Genomic DNA, 24,339 nt, shown 5'->3' on the forward strand with positions numbered 1-24,339 from the left:
GGGCAGCCAAAATATACGTACAAAACGGTTTTTACCTACATGGGAATAAGGACAGATGAATCTGTCAATTTTTGTTCTCTCAGTTTTGCATTTTTCCATATTTCAGTTCTCCACACCTGTGCAGCCATTCGTGAGCTTTCTTTTAAGGATCCATATAAAAATTCACCAGCATTTTAGTGTGGATTTCTCCTATTGGACAGTGTCTTTGACATAAATTACTTACCAATGACACCACCTTCTCCTTATTAATTCTTGTGAGAGTTCTTCACTCTCCTGTTACAAATGCAGAATGACTCCCACCACAAACAAGGTTTCTCCCCCTTTCCAGTACATAAAATTAAATTCCATGCTGGATTTGTTCTAAAATGAGTAAAACACTTTAAAAAAATCAAAAAAAAAATCAGGGCTTTGTTTTTAAAATAATCTGGAAAATCCTTAGACTGTGGACCTCGACCCACTTACCTGAAACTTGGGAATTACTTATTCAGAGTAGACATGCATAGGATTTGACCGTTCCATTTCTCTAGCTAAGCTTCATTACCCATCTGGAAGTTCTCTTTGGCATCTCAGGCGGCAAATATACATGCAAGGCTGCAAAATTACTTCTCTGAAGAATGCTGTTGTGCCTGTACTAATTTCTGATATTTAATGGCTTGATAATAGTGATCGAACATTAATAATTTGTGTATACATTGCTAAATGAGTTCTTCAGAGAATTATTGTAATTATCCTAGTCTACTTCTCTGATACTGTAATTATTATTCTTGTATTCCAGCTACCAATATTATTAATCTAAATACTAATGCCACCCCCACACAGAAAGACACACACGTCAAATCCTTTTGGGACACTGTTTCAATAAGCTCTTAACACTGCACTCCTGGTTTGTTTCCCCCCAAAAAAGTTTAGAGTGCAGGAAAAAATGATACTGTTTTGGAATCTGATCAAGATCATCATGTGCAATAGCCCAATAAATCTGACAGCTTAAAAAAAATAATTTTAAGCACTTTTTAATTGAGTGGGAGAGGTTAAAAATTAGTTGGACTGATTGTTTTGCTTTTCCTCTGTACTTCATATAAATTATGAATATTCCATGCAACAAACCTGCAAGATGTGCCACTATTATTATACCTTTATTGTAGATCACAAGGGTAGGACTGAGGATTAAATACAGCGGCTTGACCTGAACACTCAGGGAAGCAGGAACCTTCCCAGCTCAATATCCATTCTCTTCAACATGACACTGCTCTAGTTTTTTTATTGCTGCCCTATTAATTAAAACCATCCTCATGATGGACAGAATGGATGAATGTCACTGTGATGGCAGTACTTTTGTTCATACATATATATGCATCATGCCTTCCCCAGTAGCAGGAAAGAAAAGAACAGGCAGTCAAAGAAGGATTCCCTATAAACTCTCCTCAATAAATCACAAATATCACTCTCCAGTGCTTGAGGGGAGGGAGGATGTGTCCTGCGCCATATTTCCATGAAGTTTGGGTCTCCCATTGGTCATAAAAATCATAAATTCTTGCCGCCTTCCTTGCTTTCCAGAAATCTCCGATTTCCTTCAACAAAATCATTTCTTGGTCTTTCCTCTCATAAAGTGCTAACTACAGCCTCTGTCTGTCTGTCTGTCCGTCTTTTTAATTCCAGCCAGTGACCAACAACAACCCTTGGATGCTCCTTTACTTCATTTCTTTCTTGCTCATCGTCAGCTTCTTCGTCCTCAACATGTTTGTAGGGGTGGTGGTGGAGAACTTCCACAAATGTCGGCAACACCAAGAGGCAGAAGAGGCCCGGCGGCGGGAAGAGAAGCGCCTGAGGCGCCTGGAGAAGAAGCGTAGGAGTAAGGAACAACCTAAGTGTTTTGTTGGTTCGTAGGCTGTAGTTTTCTGAGAAAAAACTTTTTTATTAAAAAAAACAACAACGAATACAACATCGCTAACCCAGGTGACTGCATTTTACCTCCACAGTCAGAGGCAATAATGCTTCTGAAGACCAGTTGCTGGAAACCATGGGAAAAGGGAGAGAGAGCTGTTGCTCTTGGGCTTCTCACAGGCCGCTGTGAGAAGAGGGTGCCAGACTAGAAAGGCCATTGGCCTGACCCAGCAGGTGCTTATGTTCTTAATGTGTATGTGGGTGGCAAAACTGTGAGAGCTGTTTGCCGCTTGGTCAAATGTCATTGAGCATCTGCCCAAAAAAACCCTGTTAACATCACCTGTTCTTTGGGTAGATGGGGCCCATGGCTATCTCTATCTCTTTCAGTCATCATATTCTAAGACAGCCTTGGAACCAAGAGAATCCCGTTTCAATGTGCCTCTTATTTGTGCGTGTAGTTTTGTGTGTACACGATTTAATGAGAAAAACACACATACCCCAAGTGCACCTGGATGTGAATTAGTCCAGCCTTTCCCTCTACTGCTCCTTAACCCCTTTGAATGCATCTCTGTCCCAGAACCATGGAAGTACCATGGAAGTCCTTACTTCAGATTTTCCTTTTCTGGAGATGCTTGCTTCCTCTGCTCATTTGAAAACTCAATTTGTTGGAGCATGAAATGCTGGTTTAGCATCATTTCTACAACACAGGATTAACAGATTCTTTCTGTCCCTCTCCCCTCCCCTCCCCTCCCCTCCCCTCCCCTCTCCTCCCCTCTTCCCTTTCACTTACTCACTTGCATTTCTGTTTTCTTCCCCGTCTTCTGGTTCCCTTTTATTACATTCTTTTTTCCTTTCCTTTCACCTTGCTCCCCTTTCTCTGTTTCCATTCTTTCCTTTCCTTGCCTCTTCTCTGTTCTTCCTCTCCCCTCCCTCCCTCCCTGGGTTGCTCCCCTTGCCACGCCCATGGCAGAAGCACAGCGCTTGCCGTATTATGCCACCTACTGCTCTGTCCGCCTCCTCATCCATTCGGTCTGCACCAGCCACTACTTGGACATCTTCATCACTTTCATAATTTGCCTCAACGTTGTCACTATGTCCCTGGAGCACTACAACCAGCCAATGGTGAGTGAGTTCAAAGGACTAAATCCCACCTTTATGCCTTCCTCCTCCTTCCTTGTTCTCCTCCCCTTTTCACAAAGAGCTGCTTTTTACATAAAGTAGAAAATAGATGTCTAGCAATTAGGAGTAAAACGTGGCAGCATTAGAAGATGAGTTGGGAACAGGCTACAGAGAGAACCACAGTGGTACCTTGGGTTACAGGCGCTTCAGGTTACAGACTCTGCTAACCTAGAAATAGTACCTCAGGTTAAGAACTTTGCTTCAGGATGAGAACAGAAATTGCATGGCAGCAGCGGGAGGCCCCGTTAGCGAAAGTGGTACCTCAGGTTAAGAACAGTTTCAGGTTAAGAACGGACCTCCGGAATGAATTAAGTTCTTAAACAGAGGTACCACTGCACTCACAAAGCAAAGAACAGCAGGTCTCCTTTATTACAAAACTTGCTTTATTAGGGCGTGTGTCTGGTCACTATGTAGTTTCACTAGAACCACGTGCTATATGATCATCCACCTTGCCAGTTGAAAAGTTCCGTGATGAATATCACTGTGCAAAATTGTCCATAAATTGAGCCAGAACTAACAGGATAATTACAGCAAATAGCAAATACAAACTAATGGCGGGGGGCTCATGTCTGATGTTATAGGTTTGTGGGGGGGGCAGATTCCCCTAAATTCCTGCATGCTAGATACTCCCCATAATTTCTGGAGTCAGTAAAAGTTTGAATTAATCAATGTTCGATTAAACTTCGCCAAACATAGAAAACCCCTGAATTTACTTATGCTAACAAGCCAAGCCAGCTTTGCAGAGTTAGCTGAATGGGCCCTTAGCAGAGGTCCTTTTATGGGGGCTAGTGGGCACCACAGTCTCTGTAGTGTCTCAAAAGGGAACACAGACCCTGTTAAGCATATCTGCAACCCCAGGACTTTTGCACTACTCATGGAGATTGGGGTGGCATGCAACCCTTATTTTTTCCTCTTTCAAAGTGCAGTTTGCCAGATGAGATGTATATTTCTTAATCCAACCTGTTTGCTACTCCTTGTTTCCCATTTCGCTTCATGTGCAAAGGAGTTTGTCATCTGGTGGGGTGGGGGATGGCATGATCCTGGAGAGAGAATCCTTCCTGTCCATTTCTCCTAAACTAGAATGATGATGTTACCAAAACACACACAATATTAGTGTGGCTTAGTTGAAGAAATGAATTATTGGCTCTCAGAATCAAATATATATGATATAAGATTAAAAGGTCTTTCCCTCTGGGTAAGTACATCCTGCTCAGTTCTGTATTCATGCATGCCAGGAAACCTCTGCCTCCAGAGCCTGCTGTCTTCAAGAGGCAGGGTCTTTAATTTCTAAGATCTGAAGTGGCCAGAACTGCAGTCATTAACTCACCTTCTCTTTCTGTTAGACTTCAAGAACACTTTTTGTCAGGATTCCTATGGTTTATACTTTGTATCTCCTCCTGCATCCCAGTTTCTTTTGGGTTTTGCTTCTAAGCTCATCATCCTATCTCCTCCCTCCTTGTTACACCCGTCAAATCTTCAAGTAGGAGACATCTCTCTTCGCCTCCTTGTATGTCACTTTCCCCACCTGTTAATTATGCTGGCATAATGGAATGCCTATAAAATGCTTTAAGGTGGCTCAAGCATATGGAACTCCAGATATGCCAGACATAATTATCCAAACCCTTTCTAGTGAGTTGCAGGAGCTTCATACAATTTTGAAAAAGTCTGCTAACTTCTTCAGAAAACTTAGTTTCCCGCTTCCTCAAAAAAGATGAAGAGCTGTAGCCCATAGATTGTTCTCTTTGGAGACCCCTCATTTATTTACTGATCAGTTAATTTGTGAAAGCTGTCCCACTGTACTGATGCCAGAAGTGGCGTGTAATGATGTTTGGATCCCTTTCATACCACCCGCCTTCCAACGATACAATCGTTCAGATGAACAGAGATTGTTCAGAGCAGAAGCATAGCTTGATAGCCCTGTGGCACAGAATGCAGCATGACTCATTTCCATGGAATGCAGTATGACTCATAAGCCTGCATCTAATACCAAGTCCTGTCCTGGTTTAAACTCTACTACAACATATTTGTGATGAGATTAATACTTCAGAAACAAGGGTGCAGTCTTACCACAGCATCCCTTAGAGCAAGCCCTTAGAGCTACAGCCACTGCCCTGGCCAACCTGATTCTTCTCTCAAGTGCCTCTGAGCCCCCTTCTCCAGTGTTGTTTTCAGTACTACTGTTTTTCCCCTGAAATAATAATCATCATCACCATCATTAATACTTCTAACCCAGCTTTCACCCTGCAGGATCACAGAGCAGTAGACAACAATGAAATAAGCATATCACAAATACATCGAACCAATAAGCAAAAGCATTAAACCAAGTACATGTATAGCAAATCAACTCTCTTAACAGTTCATCCACACCATACATTTAAAGCACATTCAGGGAACTGTAGTTTGTTAAGTGTGCTAGGAAATGTAGCACGGTGAGGTGTAAATTAGTGTCCCCAGGATTCTTTGGGGGGATCTGTTGGAAAAATGCCTGGGAAGGCCGCCACCTTCCCAAGACACTGGGGCGTCTCTCTGGTGGTCACCCTCTGGCTGTAAATCTTCCTCAGTCCACAGAGACCGGTGATAAGCGACCCCTCCTTCCTGAGAGGAGCACACTCATCTTTTGGCATCTCATAACAGAAGAAAGAGTCAATTAGTAGCTCTAAAACTACTTTATTTACAGTCTATATACAAAGAATCCATCAGTACATCTGTGCTCTCTCAGCATCAGTACAGAACAGCCTAAACACACAGAAGTGGAACTAACTTCCAACAGTACTGAGGCTTCCAGTTTCACGCTCTCAGACACTCACTTGATATAAACAACATAGTGCCACTTGCTAGACAGCTTGGTGGATAAAAATCCTAACAGAATCCAGGTGCATTAAGTGAGCTTTAACACTTCTCCTGAATGCCTGCCCAAAGAGAGATGTTGGCAAAAAGTCGTCCATTAAGAGGACCACAGCATTTTCACAGGGAGGGAACTTTATAACCAAGAAGGCCACCACAGACCCTTTCCTAGGTCACCACATCAGGAGCCATGGTAGTTGCTAGGGCTTCCTCTTCAGATCTGGGGAGATATTGTACAGACCATTTGTTTTGCAGCCCCTTCAAAAGACATGTCCTCAAAGATTCCCCTCTCACACAAAAGAAGGGGGGGTTCACATAGCAGCAATGTAGGTAAGAGGCATTTACATGGCTGTGCAAAATTTGGCATTTGTTGTTTGGGGTTTTTTAAGCCATGGAAAGCTGCTACAGAAACAATAAAAGACCAGCCAGTCACCATGGAAGAATGAATCGTGTATGAACTGTAAACAAGGTTGAAACATGCAAATCTTCTCAGCAAGGAACAAAACAGAAAGGAACTAAATGTTAAGATACTTGAGGTATACTGCTGCAGACATAGTCTTTTGATAGCTCAGTATTCAAGAATCCTAGAAATATGTAGATATATTTGTAAAGAGTAGCAGAGGTAGGTTTTTCTCCTACAAGGAACACTGCTTTCTCCTGCCTTCACTAGCCCTCACATATGTTCAGCTCCCAAATTAAATTTTGGCTGTGTTTTCCTTGTCACCCCATGAACCAGGTGGGATGTCCACTTTGCCTGCACACACACAATACACTTAAAACACATGACTCCTCCCCCCCTCCAAATCCTGGAAACCATAGTTTACCCCTCACAGAGCTGCAATTCTCAGCATCCTTAACAAACTCCAGTTCTCAGGAATCTTGGGGGTGGGGAACATGTTTTAAATGCATGTTATGTTATTGGATGCTTCCTATTTGTTTATTTGTTGCATTTATATACCGCCTTTCTGCTAAGGCACCCAAGACGGTTTACGTTTTTGAAATATTAAAGCAATCAAATTATATAAATGTAAAATCAGCACTGCAGTGGAGGAGACAGTCAGGCTCGGCAAGCCCTAAAGTTATAATTATAATTATTATGGTTCCCCAGCCAGATGTTGTCTTTCCCTGCCTCCATCACTCTCTTTTTCTTTCTCAGAGGGCAGACGGTGTCCGTTGAGCCCTTTTTATGGGGTAGTTTTCTACCCCAAATGTGATCTCCAGTGTATCTTGGGGTAGTCATTTGTTCAGCGTTTTGTTTAAAGTGGGAGAGGTTACTTTTGAAAAATTGCTCTGAGGAAAGGGGAGTTATCACTGACACAAGGACTAGTCAGATAGTGCTTGTACGCATTAGCATTGGCTACAAACTGGTGGGTTTGCTGCAAACAGCTTTCCTGAACTCAGTCTAGGAGAGGAGATTGCGCATGTGCTCAAAACCAGTAAGTGTGCTTCCACACCTTCCTCCTTTTGATTCTCACAGACCAGTCAGGAAACTTGATGACATTAATGTTCCCTTTTCTTTCAATTCCTAGTCTCTGGAGACTGCCCTCAAGTACTGCAACTACATGTTCACCACTGTGTTTGTCCTGGAAGCGGTTTTGAAGCTTGTAGCCTTTGGGCTGAGACGCTTCTTCAAAGACAGGTGAGCCGGAAAGAACGTGAGTCATACCCTGTGGCACACAGAAGATCAGAGGTGACACATTCTGTGTTTGGAATACCACTCACTACCTGAACTACTGTATTTGAATTAGCATGAATTTGGGGAGAGGGGACTCTGACCACGGACATTTTTACAAAGTAATGCTTAGGGCACCCTTCCTCACTCGGCGCCCTCTGGGAGTTTTAGTTTCTGCCTCCCATCATCTATGACCATTGGTCATGTTGCTTGGGGCTGATGGGAGCAGTAGTCTAAAACAGCTGGAGGGTCCCAGGTTGGAGTAAGTTGGCTTAGAAGGAAGCCTCTTTCCTTAGAAGGAAATACAGATAACATGGATATCAAGGCATTCCTTCACTCAGTGGAACTCTCCAGTCATTTCCCACCAGCTTGGCCACCACTTTGCCTTTATAAAGTGTTTGTCTTCTATTTATCTCTTAGCTCCTTCCCTAGTCACCATTGCTCAGGGACACACTTACCATGTCCCAAATTCAGTCCAGTTCAAGAATCTAAGATATTGGGGTGGGGAATGCTGCTGCCAATCAAAGTGAACACTATTGAATCAGTATAAAGCATTTTGATGTATCATATTTAAAAAATGTGCCTCCCCACCTGCCAAATAATAATCAAATGCCATGCAAATATAAATTCTCATCCAAGCAAACAGAACAGCCAAAATAAAGGATGTCCGTTTGCTTAATTGGCATGCTCATTTATTTAATTAGCAAACACAGATTTGCATGTTTTGTTCCATTTTTTTTTTAATGGAACCTTTGATAAGTACAGCATTACAAATAACTTGTTGATAAGCTGTGCCTATTTTGAAAGTGTGTCATTTATGGAATAAATTGATTCCCATCTCTTAAAGGTGGAACCAACTGGACCTGGCCATTGTTCTGCTCTCAGTCATGGGCATCACACTTGAGGAGATTGAAATAAATGCTGCCCTTCCCATCAACCCCACCATCATCCGTATCATGAGAGTGCTGCGTATTGCCCGAGGTGAGCTACAGAGGGAGCTACAGAGCACAGACTGACCAATAGGCGTGTTTCAAGAAGGATGAGGAAGGGCTGTGGCTCAGTGGTAGAGCATACGCTTTGCATGCCGAAGGCCCCAGTTTCTATCCTTGGCACCCCCCAACAAGGTTGAGAAGGACTCCTTGCCTGAAACCCTGGAGAACCATGTCCAGTCAGTAGACAGTATTGAGCTAGATATACCGACGGTCTTCCTATATTCCTATGTTCCTAATGTATTAGTAGGAGACTAGACTGGGGAAGACTAAGCAACTTGGAGTCTCTGTGCTAAATCATATGTTGGGCCTCACATGCCCCTGGTGCTTGTGAAATTTGTCATCTTCTGTGTGTGTGCAAGAGCCACACAGATGCAGTCATTCTGGCATCTTTCTCCTACCATGCTTATCCAATGTGACTCTTCAGCATGCGTAGCAGGGCTCTGCTTAACACCATGCAGATTTCCAGTGCTCTGAATTTTCCACAGAACTATGAACTTGAGCAGAGCTGCTTTCTCACGTGGTGACAACTGAGTAACACTCAACTAACTGGGACTTTGCCAGACATACTGCCAGACATTCACATGTACCTGTGCAAGTGATACTGCCAGAGTTCAGAACTGGAGATGTTTAGAGCACGAACTTCCCCAGTTAGCCATGTATGGGCTAATTACGAGTTGAGCCAAACATCTCCAGAACCCAGGCCCCTATAGTAATTAGTGTGGGGACCTATTCCCTCTGACATTTACCTGGTGACACCCAAATCAATGAGAAGTACGGCTGGGCTGCTGCAACCTTTGTTAGGCTGCACAGGACCACTGAGAATGCCAAGGGCACTGGTGTTGCAATTTTGGTCCTTGGTAAGAATCCTCTGAATTCTGGTACCCAAGAGAGTATGCTCATCTGTATAGTGGCGAGGGCACCATAATTACTGGGAACTATCATTTCAGAAACAGAAGGGGTTAAATGGAGAGGAGGCGAGTGGCTGAGAAAAAGAGACTGGGTGGTGCGGAGAAAAAGATGAGATGTTGGCAGGAGTGTTCTCTAATCAGACAGATTGGGGCAAAAAACCAGCAACAGGACCATTGCTTGGTGTGCTGATCCTGTGTGAAAAGCCACCCACTTTGCTTTTCCCCCCATGACAGTTTTGAAGCTCCTGAAGATGGCGACTGGGATGCGAGCATTACTGGACACAGTTGTGCAAGCACTGCCGCAGGTAAATGAGGCCATTTCTTTTTACAGAGGATTTTGCACTAGTTTTTTTTATTTATTTAAGAGTGCAAAATGTTTAATTAGGAGATGGGCTGAGGCTGCCATTCCTGAGGGGGAAAGAAAGTAGGCCTTAGCTGCCAACAGTCCTGACAGCCCAACCCAAGCTTATTTATTCAGAAGTAAATTCCACTGCATTCAAGAGGACTTGCTCCCAAGTATGGGAGTGTAGAATTGTACAGCCCAGGGCTGAACTCCCAAACATACTTATTGAGGAGTAAGCTCCACTATGCACAGTGAGACTTCCTTCTGAGTAAGCCTTCCTGTGACTGCATTGTACATGTTAGAAATTCTGAAATACTGAAAGCACAGTTATTTTATCTTCTGCCTTTTAGATGAGCGGTTGGTATCGCCGCTCCCACATTCTTTTCTACAAATAAGATATCTGATACTTATTTTAAAAAGGAAGGTTAGAAGCCCAAGACAGATGAAGTGATATTTTCTACTGGCCAACTTGTATATGAATTTGTAAGTTTACTAACCAAAAATAATAAGACTTAAGATTCAGGTTCACTAATTAAAAACAAGTATCTGAAACAGTAAGTTTGCAAACTTTCTAAGAGCTCTTTATCAGCAAATGGGGTCTGATATCATATTCTCCATTTTGTATCTTATATATACTTCCACCTGTCAGCTTTGTCTGGGAAATCATAGTGCTTTTGTGGGAGACTGACATGCCTGCAACTCTCACACCCATTGGTCAGCTGTGATCATTACCATTAGTCCAGGCACTCTCACTGAATCACTACATGAGGCAGGAAGGAGACAGCAACAATTGTGTAAAAATAATGATGGTAACTCCAAATACCCGTGACAGCAGAGAACCCTTGGATCAGCAATGATCTGCTTCAGCACTGTGCAGATTGTAAGTTTCAATCACACTGATTCAGTAGGCTTGCCACTTGCCAAAACACTACAATTGCTCAGCTATGCTTCCGTCCATTAGCTCCACTGACTTTCATTTCACACTTCAGGAAAAGAAACAATATTCAGGTAATTAGCTCTTTATCCCCTTAGATACTTTTATCCCTTTTAGCCTCATTGAACACAGTGCTTTTACACTGTGTTAAATGATCTTACTCCTATTTTCCTTTTTCTTTCTTTCTTCTTTCTTTCTTCCTTTTGTTTCTTTCTTTTTTGTTTGTTTTGTTTATCTCACTATGCCCTTGGCTGGATGTACTATGTATTAACAATGCATGCTTTTAGTGCTCAAAGTAAATAATGCAAAAAATGCAGAATCGTGTTTAATTTGGCATCATTCATTCTGATTTCACTATTCTCAGAACTGGAAATATTTTGGCAGTGACTGGTGTGTCAAAAGACACTGCCTATGGCCATTTTTGTTTTCAGGACCTTTGGCAATATCTACCACCACATTGTCAGACATTTTTCTCCAACCATAAGGGCTGAAAACCAGATTTTGAAAAATAATATTACTGGGGCCAAAATAGACTCTTCATGTTATATCACCTGGACGTCCCATTTGAAATAGGGAAGGCCATGTCCAATATTCAGAGAGGCAAACAAGACTGAGAGAACTGGCAAGGCAAGGAGGTCTTAGCCCTTTTCCTACCTCGGAAAGATGCTTCAGGCTGCTTCCTTCTCATCTCCTCCATGGGAGTTTAAGTGTGGCATAACACACTCTCAAATTGACGGCAAGGGACACTTCAGTCCTTTACTTCCATTTCCTTTAGCTCATGTATGGAGTGAGAAGGTCTAGGTCTGGTCAGTGGTCCCTGTATGGGGGGCCAGTTTAGAACCTCATGTACCCTGCCTTGAGTTTCATGATGGGAAAAGGCAAGACATAACATGTAATAAATAAATAGTCATCAAGGGTTGATGGGATCTGTGACTGTTTTGAAGGCCAGCTAGGAAGCTGCTGGGGAGCTAGAATGGTTCCCCAGATTGCCAACTATGCATCTCACATGGCTAGACTATAGACCTTGCTCCTATAGGAGGCAGTATCTGCCACCAACTTAAATGCATGAGAGAGAGAAGGTTGTTGATGGCTACTTGCCATGATGGCTATGCTCTGCCTCCATAGTTAGAGGCAGCAATGAATACCTGTTGCAAGAAACCACAGGAAGGCCAAGTGCTGTTGTCCTCAGGTCCTGCTTAGGGGTTTTCCACAGGCATCTGGTTGGCCGCTGCAAGAACAGGATGTTGGACTAGACGGGCCATTGGCCTGATCCAGGAGGCTCTTCTTACATTCTCATGTTCTTAATTTACAAAAAGCCCAAAACCTCCTCTCCTCTTTGAACTCAAGTGCCAGAGGATGTTAAGAATGTTTAAACACTATGAGCAGTGGTTCCATTTTTTAAATATATAAATAATTCCTTTCTTATTTCTCTTTTAATTTTTTTCGTGTAACTGTAAAGTGGGAGCATCAAATAAAAATAACGTGCTTGGGGTTTGTTTGTTTGTTTGTTTGTTTGTTTGTTTGTTTGTTTGTTTTTAAACAAAGACTAAAAATGGGCCTGACTAACTCTGGCTCTCACTCTTCCTTCTCCATTTTCCATTCTCCTGTCGAATGCCTGATCGTTTATCAAGTCTCCTGTCCCATGAGAAATAATGCCTCCTCCATCTTTGCATGTAGTGAAATGTCACCTGAAAGGCAGCAGCTGGATAGGGGGATTTGCATGATTTGCAAAAGGCAGCTGCTCAAGAGAAATACTCAGTATTGATGTTTCCACTGCCCACCACTCGATTCCCATGGGTATCAAGCCAGGAGCAAACTGACAGAATTCCACTTGATGGATGAGTGGCTTGGGAAACGGGGATTACACATACACTTTGGTTCTTAGGAGATAATTGCCAAAGAATGAATAATGGCATCCAAGAGGGCTTACCGAAGCAGCTATCTTCTATCTTGTCTATAAAAAAATATGAACATGTGTTTGTCTGTTGGTTGGTTATTTGATTATCTCTTTGTGTGAATGAGGTGAGCCTGAAACTTTATCTCGAATTGTTACACATGAGACTTGTGCGTGATATCACATTCTTGCCTCCAGTGCACTGCTATCTGATGCAACTTGTAGCACTTTTTTAATTGTACTCCGGATTATAACTCTACAATTCTGTAGAATTCTTGCCTTCTGCTTACTGCTCTGTCTGTGCAAACAAGAATCCCTTGTTTTCTTACACTGAGAACACAAACCCGCTTTTTATCATTTACAAATGAGGGAGTTACGCTACAGAGGCGATGAGTTTTAGATGTTCAGAGGGCAGCATCACACTGTTCCTGGTGTGGTAAAACCCTTCAGTTGCTTAGAAGAAGGGGAAGTGTTTGAGTGAGAGAGATAGAAGGGCTGTGGCTCTGGGCTCCACCCACTTTTTGCATGCAGCTGCTGACAGATTCTCCCCTCCCCCAAGAGTACAGCCTTCAGGAGGAAAGGGCTCATCAGTGGTGTTTTAAACCCCACTTGTGTGAAACTATTGCTCTTCATAAGAATACTGAAGTTACCACATCGTGAGGTGGGGGGTTCAAAATCAGATATATTTATTTTTTACTATATATAACATTTTGCAGTAATCTATCATTGAAATTATTAGGACATAGATGAGTGTGGCCAAGTCTGTCATCAAGGAGGGGATGCAACCAGCTTAATCAGTTAAAGGCATTCCTAACCACTGCCACCACTTGGGCACCCATGAGCAGCACCAGGCAGTACATTTACTTTTTCCAGGTGAGTGCAGCACTATCCAGAAGAGGCACACATACTGCCTGTGTTTGGGTCCCTTGGACCACCTGCCATCATCGCCCTATCTTTTCAGGATTCAACTTCAGTTAGTTCATCTGTATCCAGATAATAACTGCATCCAAGTTAGGACTCTTGACTGCTGGCATTAGGTTTGGTGTTAGCCAGGGGGCATCTGCACTCCAGTGACACTGCACTCCAGAATGATTAATGTTCTCTGCCTGTGGCTGCATACAGTGGTGCCTCGCAAGACGAAATTAATTCGTTCCGCGAGTTTTGTCGTCTTGCGATTTTTTCGTCTTGCAAATCACGGTGTCGGGAAAGTTTTGGAAAAGCTTCAAAAATCACCAAAGTCTTAAAAAACCTCAAAAAAGGCTACCACACCGCGTCCTATGAGTTGCTCCTCGAAGTCAAGTCGCAACTGTATTAACGGTGTTAAGAAAAAGGAAACAAACTTGCAAGACGTTTCCGTCTTGCAAAGCAAGCCCATTGGGAAAATCGTCTTGCGAAGCAGCTCAAAAAACAAAAAACCCTTTCGTCTTGCGAGTTTTTTGTCTTGCGAGGCATTCGTCTTGCGAGGTACCACTGTATAGATGTTTAAAAGCAGTGGGGACAAGGTGGCACCTTACAGCATTCCAGGCCCAGGGAGTAGCATCCACCCAAGGCTGCACGTGCATTCTCAGGCAGGGTGAGAATCATTGCAAAACAGTGTCTTCAATTTATCTGCATCTGAAGGCCTGTTTCCCTATCTGAAGAACTTGTGCTGCGTTGTTCTTCAAGCACCGGCAAAGCCTAGAAAGCACAATACTTCATTATTTCTTTAGAAGGCAGCTTCATTTAATAATGTTGCATGCTGCAAAGATTAAGGAGGCTGCAAAGATTAAGCCATAGTTTAAGCCATAGTGCATGGGGGGGTTTCACTCGAGGCAGTAATAAAATTTTCAGCACTTAAGTGATTGGGTTGAGTTTCCATATTCTGCACATTGACTCTTCAGGGGACAACCAAATTATCCATAACATTATTATTCTCAAAGATCTATGAACTCTGGCAGAAGAAGTACTTCAAAATTAAATCCTTTCCATCCTGATAACCTTTTGCTTTATGTCTTTCCTTTTTCCTCCTCTTGTTTTTCAGACACAATCTTAGCAAACCATGTAGTAGTCAACCTTCCATGCTGTGAGCCAGGTGTACTACAGAAGTGTGGAATTGAAGTGCCTGATTTTGGCTGGGGAAGGGGTGGGCAGATAGGGAGTCTCCACTGATTGGGCATTTGCTGCCCAGCCTGGCCACGGTGTAATCTCATTCCCACCCCCACCCCCTCCTGTGTGGCCATGGGGAAATGCTCAGCACCTCACCAGGTTGGATCCTTAGCTGTTCAGGTACTCCATTAAAGGGGTCCGGGAAGGGGTGTTTTTGTCCAAGAGTCCACATGGGGCTAATGGACCATAACACCCTTCCTAGTAGTGGCCATGGCAGGATTGTAACACCTGGTGCATGTCAGGGGATGACCCCCTAGTTAGGGTCAACACACACACACACACACACACACACACACACACACACACTTAACAACCAGCAGGCTGGCTGCTTGATACCAGATACATACCCAATGCCTTGGCATACTTGCATCAGTCATCAATAAAAGTTGCAGCCTATTTCACCCCTGTTTGTTATTCGATGGTTGGCCCCTCACTAGGCCACTGACATGCGCCTGGGTATGCAATTGTAGTGCTCTCTGCTCCCTGCATCATACCTTGTTTGGAGGAACCCATGAATCCTACCCTTCAGTCACACCTTCTGAGTCAAGTTCAGTTTAGGGAGAACAAGTTGAAGATGAGTGTTCTTTCTTGATGCTTTCTGTTGACATTTCAACTTCCAGTTCAGACTGTCTACTTCTGGTTCAGACTGTTCATTTCCAAAGTGTTTTTAGTATATACCACAATTGAAATTGCTGCCTCCTTTTCTCATGTTGAATCTGGTAGCATTTTTCAGATTCTTTAATTTGTTGCTGCATATTTGTTAAGCCACCTTTGGGGTTCTACTATGAGATGTCAGATCTGGCCATAATAATACATGTCTTAGTTACATCCCAGTTAGACTACTGTAACACACTCTACTTGGGGCTGCCATCATCCCGCCAACAAATTGAATAGATTATCTGAATCATTTGTAAGAAGCACAAATGGCAGAGGTGTGTGTATGTGTATGTTTTCTCCCATGCTACTCTAATGGGGATTGAGTGGTGATCACCCAAAATGGCAACTTTTGCACTTGCTGAACTGTCAAGCCCCACATTTAGGCAGCTCTGTATTCCCATAGGTCTCAGCTTGGTGACGCTTGTATCATACTCATTAGTTTGACTTGACTTCAGTTTGTATGTTTGATTTTTTTCTTAGGTGGGGAATCTTGGACTGCTCTTCATGCTCCTTTTTTTCATCTATGCTGCTCTAGGAGTGGAGCTCTTTGGGAAACTCAGTAAGTTTCTAGCACAGAGGTGGGTTACAAGATGCATGGAAGATTCCCATCATGCATTAGGCTTATTTTTTCCACATTAACCAGCAATTAACAGAATTTCTGAGTATCTCCAAGAATCTATCATGACAGGGAATTTCTCTTGCATGGTTTGTTGCCTGCAGTTAGTCTATTTCAAAGATGGGTGGCCGTTGCTTTCCGTACAGTTACCCCAGTGAATTGGATTTTTTAAAAAGTACCTTTGGGTATGCCCACTTGGGGCGATCAAGGACTATCTCAGCCCAACTCAACTGAAGCCCAGCTGTGCCCAAATTGACCCAATCTGTTTTAGGATTTGGGCTTTGGATGATTCCAGGGCACAGCCCTACTTTCATATACAGAAAATGAGCTTGTATACGTTATTCTATTATTTAAGAAGAAATTATAGATGATTCCTGTACACACAGGAATCTTGGAGACATGGCTTCTGATCCCAAAATGATGGATTGATAGATAGATATTATTTATATATTTACCCACTTGCCATATACTGTGACCAGTCCTTTTGGAATTATTGGGCTGAAGCATGGAGTTCCTCAAAATTTGAGGTCTTGAGGATGTAACACTTGAACAACCATTAGATGAAGTTGTAGCTGTTATCACTAAGTGAATTAGAAATTCAGTCATTTACTTTGTCACTCTCACTGGCTCTAACATCTGGCTCCAATACATTTGCTGACTGAAGCTTATGCATCCTAATAGGCCATCAGTTTTAATGAGCAATGCAAAGACAGCATTTTTGCACAGTAGCATCCAGAAGTAATGTAGGAATATAGTTTGGATCTTCCAAATGTAATAATGGAAGGCAGACATTTGGAAAGTAGCTTGACATAAAATATTGCAAGAACAAGATTTGTGTGTGTATGCATGTGTGCGTCCTGATAAATATGGGAACTCATCAGATTTTTGTCATTTTGGCCATTCCAGCTTGTTGGCCAGTAACAGTATGCAAAAGCTATTTTTATGTGGACTTGGATATAAAGGTACAATTAATATTACAAAGAACTGCTTTTTCATCTCTTGCCTTTCACTGGAATATAGCCAATGGTTCACTTTTCCTCCTATAAATCACTTCTTTCCAGTTTGCAACGACGAGAACCCCTGTGAGGGTATGAGCCGTCATGCCACCTTTGAGAACTTTGGGATGGCCTTCCTCACACTTTTCCAGGTCTCCACTGGTGATAACTGGAATGGAATCATGAAGGTAACTTGGGCCTTTGTTGGAAATATGTCTTTGGTCCCCATGAATTACATCTTGAAATGGAAACAGACCGGCACTTATTAGAAGTTGTGTGTGTGAGGATAGAGAAAAGAGTAGGATTGAATAATGTTGCAGACATCTAATCTGTGCCTGGGTGTAGAAGTGTTGGTGCTTCATGGGAGGAAGGAACCTGAACAGACCCCAGCTTGGCACATAGAGTTCACCTCAGGACAGGTGGTGAATGTTCATAGTATTATCAGAGCTTGTGTAGAATCTGAGTTTCTGAACCAGAAGCTGACAAGAAGAAAGGAAAGAGAATTGAGAAATTGGAACAGGTCCTTCTCACCATATTACACAAACTGCCATTCTCTAGTATTTTATAAAAAAACTGTCTGTAGCAATGCAACCGCTCCCTGTGTGGAATGGGGTTCTTTCATTAAGATGTAAAAGCTTAAAAATATAAAAAGCTGGTTTTAGAGTAATGTATGAATATGAAATCTGATAAGGCCCTATGAAAGACACTCCACCATATGCCTGCCCTAGTTTTGACCCATGTCCTTCTGCCTTGACAAGAGATAAACCAGAACTGCGGCAGGAAGGCCCATGAGTGAACTCTCCAGAGCAGGCAGGGCAAGAATCCTCCTTACCTTCGTAACCCTGCACATAGTTTCTAGTCACTTAAACAAATAACATTCAATGCCAAATCCCTAACTCTATAAAATTTATTTTGCAAGAGCAAACATATTAACACCAGTTAGGCTTGTGCAGAGCTTGCCTGAGGCCTGGGGCAAGAGTCTTGTTGGAATAAAGTTATAAATTCAGTTGTTGACTACTGTGGAAAGGGCCTTTTCAGTGGTGGCACCCTTGTTATGGAATGGCCACTCCAGAGATGCTCGCCTTGTGCCTTGCTTATATTCTTTTCAGTGCCAGGTGAAGACATTTTTATCTCCCTGGGTTTTTAGATCTTTGTACTTTTAATCAACTGAATCTTAGATCTGCCTTTAGTGATGCTTTACACCTTCTGGTGTTTTACTTGCTACCGCTGACTTTTTTTGTTGTTTTATTGATGACTGATGGATGCCATTGCCATTTAATGTTTTATCGTAAGCAGTCTAGAAAACTGTCATTGGGTGGCATAGAAATCATGTAAGTAGATAGACAGATGGACAGCCCATTAGGAGTAAACTGGAACTGACATTTCATTGGCATGCTAGAAAAGGCCAGCCAACTCGACCGATTTCCTGTGATTCCAGGAAACTTTGGAATTAGAGAAGAGAGGAGAGTTCTGTGTCCAGAAGGTGCCATCTTGCCATCTTTATTTGCATACTTTGTCTGAGAGAGCAACCACATTTGCATTTATTACTTCAGCCTTTTCTCTCTTCTTTCTCTCTGTATGTGTATGTGTTGTGGGGTTTCTGTTTGGTTTTCTTTGAGGGTGTTTTCTTCCTCATTTGTGGCCTAACGTGTTCCTCAAGGACACACTGCGTGAATGCACTCATGACGACCGGAGCTGTCTCAGCAACCTGCAGTTCATCTCGCCACTCTACTTTGTCAGCTTCGTGCTCACCGCCCAGTTTGTCCTCATCAATGTAGTAGTAGCTGTGCTTATGAAACACCTGGACGACAGCAACAAGGAAGCACAAGAAGATGCAGAAATGGATGCTGAGATTGAGCTGGAGATGGCCCACGGGCTCTGCTCCCGTAACTGTGGTTCACCGAGTGCTGGACACGATGGAGGAGGTGGGAGATTGGATCCTGGAGGACAGCTGTGCATGGCATGTTACTCTCCTGCACAGGTAGGTGGCGGTGTTTGGTTGTTGTTGTTGTGTTGCTTAATTGCAAGACTTTGGCACATTGATGTGGGTAGGAGAAGGGCAGCTTAGGTGGTTGCAGAACCTGATGGTGGAAAAAGGTGTGTCTATAACTATATGGCCGGCTGGCATTCAGTTCTAGGATGGGTGTTTGGACGAATTGACAGTCACATGGAGCCAGAACTTGGAACAGCAATGGGTGCTCTGTAGAACTGAGACCAGTGTTCTTTGAGGAGTTCAAAACTGGAACAAGAAGGGATTTAAGTGTGTGTGTGGAGGTGTGTTAGCAAAGCACAAGGGGTACTGCAGGGCAAGGTTGAGGAACACTTGCAGTCTTGGACATGAAGCTTCTGTGGTGACTCTCTACACATGGTCAGTTAGTCATATGATCCCCTCCCTTTCACATCATCAAGCAGGGCCACATTCTGCCTACTTTACTTGCATTTTGTAAGACCATACAACCTCTTTTAGCCTTCTGGATATACTCACGCAGAAGAACACTGAAACAAACAAAAACTTGGAATTCTTAAAATTATTTCTCCCATCCTCCCCCTTTCTTGTCCCCTAGGAGAACTTATGGCTGGACAGTGTCTCTTTAATTATTAAGGACTCCTTCGACGGGGAGTTAATGATCATCGATAACCTATCGGGCTCCGTCTTCCATCATTACTCCTCGCCGGCCATGTGCGAGAAGTGTAACCATGACAAGCAAGAGGTAACCTGCGTGCGAGGATGTGGGAGGGGGACCCCCACACACACGTGCGAGAACACACCCGCACACCCTGAGGCCTTTGAGATCTCCCTGGGATGGTCTCCTGGTGATAGGTGACTTAGACTTGAAGCTTTGAGTTTTGTTGCTGAAGTGCGTTCTTGAAGTGAAGTCCTTGTCAGGAGGAAATGCATATTTGTATCAGCAGAAGGCTGAATGAACAGACAGCTGGACCAATGAGACTGGCAGAAAAGTATAGGTAGATAGACAGAGCAAGGAGAAATCATGGAGGCAGAGTTCAATTTTTCACTAGGAGAAAATAGGTTTGTGGGAGAAAGATGCTGTATTGTCTCACTGTTTTCAAGGTTCAGCTATCAGTTCAACAAGGCATTGCCTGATCAGTTTTAAGCCCAGTTCTACTCTTCAGTTTTCCATTTCAGCTGATGAGACTTAGGCATGTTGTTCAGTATTAAATATTTTCTGGTTTCTGCGGAGCAAAATTTCTAATGAAAGTGAAGTTCATAAGTAAAATCCATCTTTAAAACATGAAGATATTGGTTGATTCTCACTTTGTCTGTCCATCTTGTTGGCAAATGGCTTCTTGTGGACCCTTTGGTGTATGATTAAAATTGCTACTGGAAGCATAGAAAGAGGCTACTATGGAAGAAATAAGATTTTGACGCTAGGTATTAGCAACTGTTGTAGGTAGCTGCTACAGAAAGGGTCAGGGAGATGTCAAGAAACTCATGTCATTCTTACAGGTACCATAACCATTCACTGTCATTTCTCTCCATTTAATTTAAATGTCTTAGTTACATTGATTTCAAAGAGTTGGAGAAGTCTTTGACCTGTGAACGAAGATTATCAGTAGTAGTTTACTATCATATCTAAGAAGTCAGATTGGCTCCATATACTAGATATACATACTAGATTTTATATATATTTTAACAACGCACTGCATTTGTATCTTCTTGATCATTAGCGGCCAAAGCTTTTGTTTTGTATTAATAAGTTCATTACAACAAGAGTTTCAAAAGCTGTAAAAACACCATAAAATGAATAATCAAGTTTGCAGAGAATCATAGAACTCAGTATCATAGGTCTGGATTGAGTGAGCTCCTGAGACTGTAAACAAAAATTATGCATCCTTTAATTTTAGCTCCAGTAATCGATCCCCTTCAATTTGTTAGTGCACTGCTGCTGGAGTAAAAAGGGGAGAGGGGAAATCATAGACATATATACAAACTTTAATGTGCCTATTCAAGACATTGATAATAACTACAGAATAGCACACAAGCCAGAGAAAACTCTGCACTCTCAAGTCCCATAGTAATAAAATTATTAACTGTGCATTTAGTTTGATTTCTGTATAACTCAGTGTCTTCTCTTTTTTGAACATTATTTGTTTCTTGCTAATCTCTATGTAGGGAAATGTGTGTGCACTAAAAAGTTTTACATGTATTAAGAGTGTTTTTCATAGAGAAAATAAGCAAATGCACAGGCACCAAATCATTGTACTTGTGGCCAATAGTAATGATAATGTGCACCACATTTCAGACCCATATTTCCTCCAAGGAGATCATCTTCATGTAAGAAAAGTGAAGCATAAGGGGCATCCCTTAACTATGCCTAGCATTATTTGGCTTATTCCCATATATTTCCAGTCTTTTGAAATCAAGTGCTGGCCTGAGTTGCACAAACCAATCAGCAGTTGCCTGGGGTAGTAATATTTTTTAAATGGTGAACCATCTGAGAACTCAGAAGCCTCCTGAAACATCCAGGTATCTGTAAGCCAAATTAAATTTTGATAGGACTTGTAAGGCATGCCTTGTCCTAGACATGTTTAGGATTGTGCTATAAGTAGTCATGCTGACCCAGCAAAGTTCATAAGTATCCCTTTAACTCTCAGCTACAATGTTTAGTCCAGTGGATGCTTCAGAATGACCCAGAAGCTTACAATTAATGAACCACATCCATTAGGTTATTTGACCCTAGTAAGTAGTTTGACGTAGTCCCAGAAACTGTGGATTAGAATTTCTGTTGCTCTGGGGCACCATCTGAAAACAAGTAACTGAACTAGGGAAGTCTGTGGATTGCTTCCACAAATGCACAACCCATTCCTTACATGTATTTCAACTATGCATAAAGGAAAGCAGCCTGAAAATTACCAGGAAAGTGATGTTTTATGCTTAGAAACAGATGTAAATCTGAGAAATACCTGGCAATATTCCTGGGACCTGCTTGGCCATTCATACATTTTAAACCTGCGACTGACCACTTCCACATTAGAGATGCATATCGTTCCAGCCATTCCCCTGCAAGCATTGTCAAAACATTATACAAGTGTGATGTTAGGAATGGCTCTAAGCAAAGTAGAATGGGATCCTGATCAAGGGCAAAATAGACTGGGAAGCTCTTCTGGGCAACACACGCATTTGAAATGACTCCATAAGAGCAAAGTAGCACTCTTGTGTCACTTCCATTTGTTTCAGAGTGACTGGCTGAATGGATTGTGCCCAAATCTCTCCTTTATGTTCCATAAACCACTAGACTTTGCCAGCTAAATGAGCTACATGGATGATAGTGGCCATTGCATTTTTCATTTGCTGTGGTCAAAAGGCTGGGCATCTTGTAGGATTGATGCATGACACCCTAGTTTTTATTATTTTAAGAAGCCCTGTTTACAGTAGATTATTTTAATTATGATGTTTCCTTTTCATCGAACCATACTCAAGATTATGTTGCATTTTAGTCCAATACATTTTTAAGACGATAAAAGATAATACACAGAGAGAGAAATAACAGGAATTATTGCAGGATTTCTCCACCTTCAAATCAAACTGATATTTTAATTCTCAAAGCACTAAGAAATTTTTATTGTTCAAAACATATAAACATTTGAGAGTATAGCATGAAAATCCTAATTCTAGTTTTAAATAGATCCCTCCCAACAACTGTAATGTGTATAAATTGCAGTGTTGAAATTAAGTATTTCAGAAACTCACATTGTAAATAAATAGAAACAATATTTTTATTCCCACACCATTAAAAAAACAGATAGAAAAACATATGGGGATGTTGCAGTAACTCTTTTCTTTTTAAAATAATGTGTAAGTATTCTGTAGTCTAGGCTAGAATTTTAAAATGTAAGACATTTTCTCACCATACTAACATCATTGCTCTTTTCATGACATTAGTCTAATTTCATTATCTGTCTCTATGAGGTTTGCATATATCTAGCAATTTGTACTGGTGGCACATAGAATCATAGACTCATTGAGTATTTAATTGGCATCACATGATCTGTCAACACATAATGGAGAATTGAAGCTCTGAGCAGAATGTTTTTTCTCTTTGTGAATTCGTTAGGTGCTTCTTTTTGTGCTGGATTTCAATGGAAAGATTGTCACTTCTTGCAAAGCAGCAGTGCAGCAAATATTAACTGTTCTAGCATTTGTAATCCCAGGGTATTTTTGAAAGCCACAAATCAGGAAGGGTTACTTTTACAGTCTTTTGCAGATGTAATACGGTATATCAGTGTTCCCAGAGGTGCAGAGTTGAGGGTGTTTTGATATGAACTTCAGTTATGTGTGTGATAGTTGATGAAACTCATTAGATGAACAGTTCAAACAAAGGCTGTGTTTCCTTTTTGTGTGTAGATATTGTGTGTAGATAGTTGTGTTGTGTGTTGACGTGGTGTAATTGTGGTTTTCCTTTCCTTTCTTTTCTTTTCTCAATGTTTGGATCATTGGTGGTGGTTATACTACATTTTGCATAGCATTGGGCACAATCCAGCATGCAATGCATAAATCCCATTGACACCGCAGGATTTAAGCACACAGGATGATGCACTGGATTGTGCCCACAATGCTCTAACCTGAGTAGTTCAGTAGATAGCTTCCATGGAAGTACCGTTGTGTTAGTGCTATGAAGATTGCCGTCATTGTGTCCATTTGCTGGATTACATCATGATGGTGGATTACCTTTTTGGAAATCTACTTCAGGCATATCTTCCATTCATTCCCAATGAGGTATTGGTCTGAAGGAGTCCTAACATGGCACTGCCACTGATTCTGCTATACTTCCTGTCCAAAGCCATCAGCTCTCCATATCATATTTCGTCACTATTTACAAACACAACATGCACACACAGTTCTACACAAACACAGGAAAGCAAAGACCTTGCCCGAGGAGCCCTGCAAACTAGGTCAAGATCAAGAAGATGATACGCAACCAGAAAAGATCAAATGCCATACTAGATTAGTAGAAGTTCTCTAGAGGCCAGTGCTGCCTTTTGAAATTGAAGATAGAGCTATGTAGGCTGAATCAGAGGGAAAATAACGAGGAAAAACTAATCCAATGAATGAAATGGGAGAAGATGGGGAGAAGATGTCAAGGTGGAAAGTTATGGTGGAAAGAAACAAGAGCTAAAGACATAGGAGCAAAGACTTGAAAACAAGGAAGATTCTCTTATAAAGTTAAATAAAAGCAACAACTGGGAAAACAGGAGAGGGGGTAGAATGAGAAAAGAGTGTGGGATGATTTTCTTAGTTCCATTTTAGTATACTGGAATT

The 24,339-nt window shown here is 42.0% G+C and overlaps 1 protein-coding gene across 2 annotated transcripts in view; it reads left to right on the top strand.

The window, feature by feature from the left end:
• The window catches only part of CACNA1I (calcium voltage-gated channel subunit alpha1 I), a 370,432-nt gene that overhangs the window by 334,206 nt on the left and 11,887 nt on the right, over positions 1–24,339 (top strand). For both annotated transcript variants that reach the window (XM_083462258.1, XM_083462259.1), the window contains 9 exons: positions 1,657–1,849; positions 2,852–3,003; positions 7,434–7,543; positions 8,424–8,557; positions 9,711–9,781; positions 15,930–16,008; positions 17,127–17,248; positions 18,721–19,041; positions 19,625–19,771. In XM_083462258.1, coding sequence (XP_083318384.1) covers positions 1,657–1,849; positions 2,852–3,003; positions 7,434–7,543; positions 8,424–8,557; positions 9,711–9,781; positions 15,930–16,008; positions 17,127–17,248; positions 18,721–19,041; positions 19,625–19,771 — 1,329 coding nt within the window. The remainder of the gene's footprint in view (positions 1–1,656; positions 1,850–2,851; positions 3,004–7,433; positions 7,544–8,423; positions 8,558–9,710; positions 9,782–15,929; positions 16,009–17,126; positions 17,249–18,720; positions 19,042–19,624; positions 19,772–24,339) is intronic.

This window comes from Podarcis liolepis (assembly GCF_965112155.1).
Source record: "Podarcis liolepis genome assembly, chromosome: 10".
Lineage (NCBI taxonomy): Eukaryota > Metazoa > Chordata > Lepidosauria > Squamata > Lacertidae > Podarcis > Podarcis liolepis.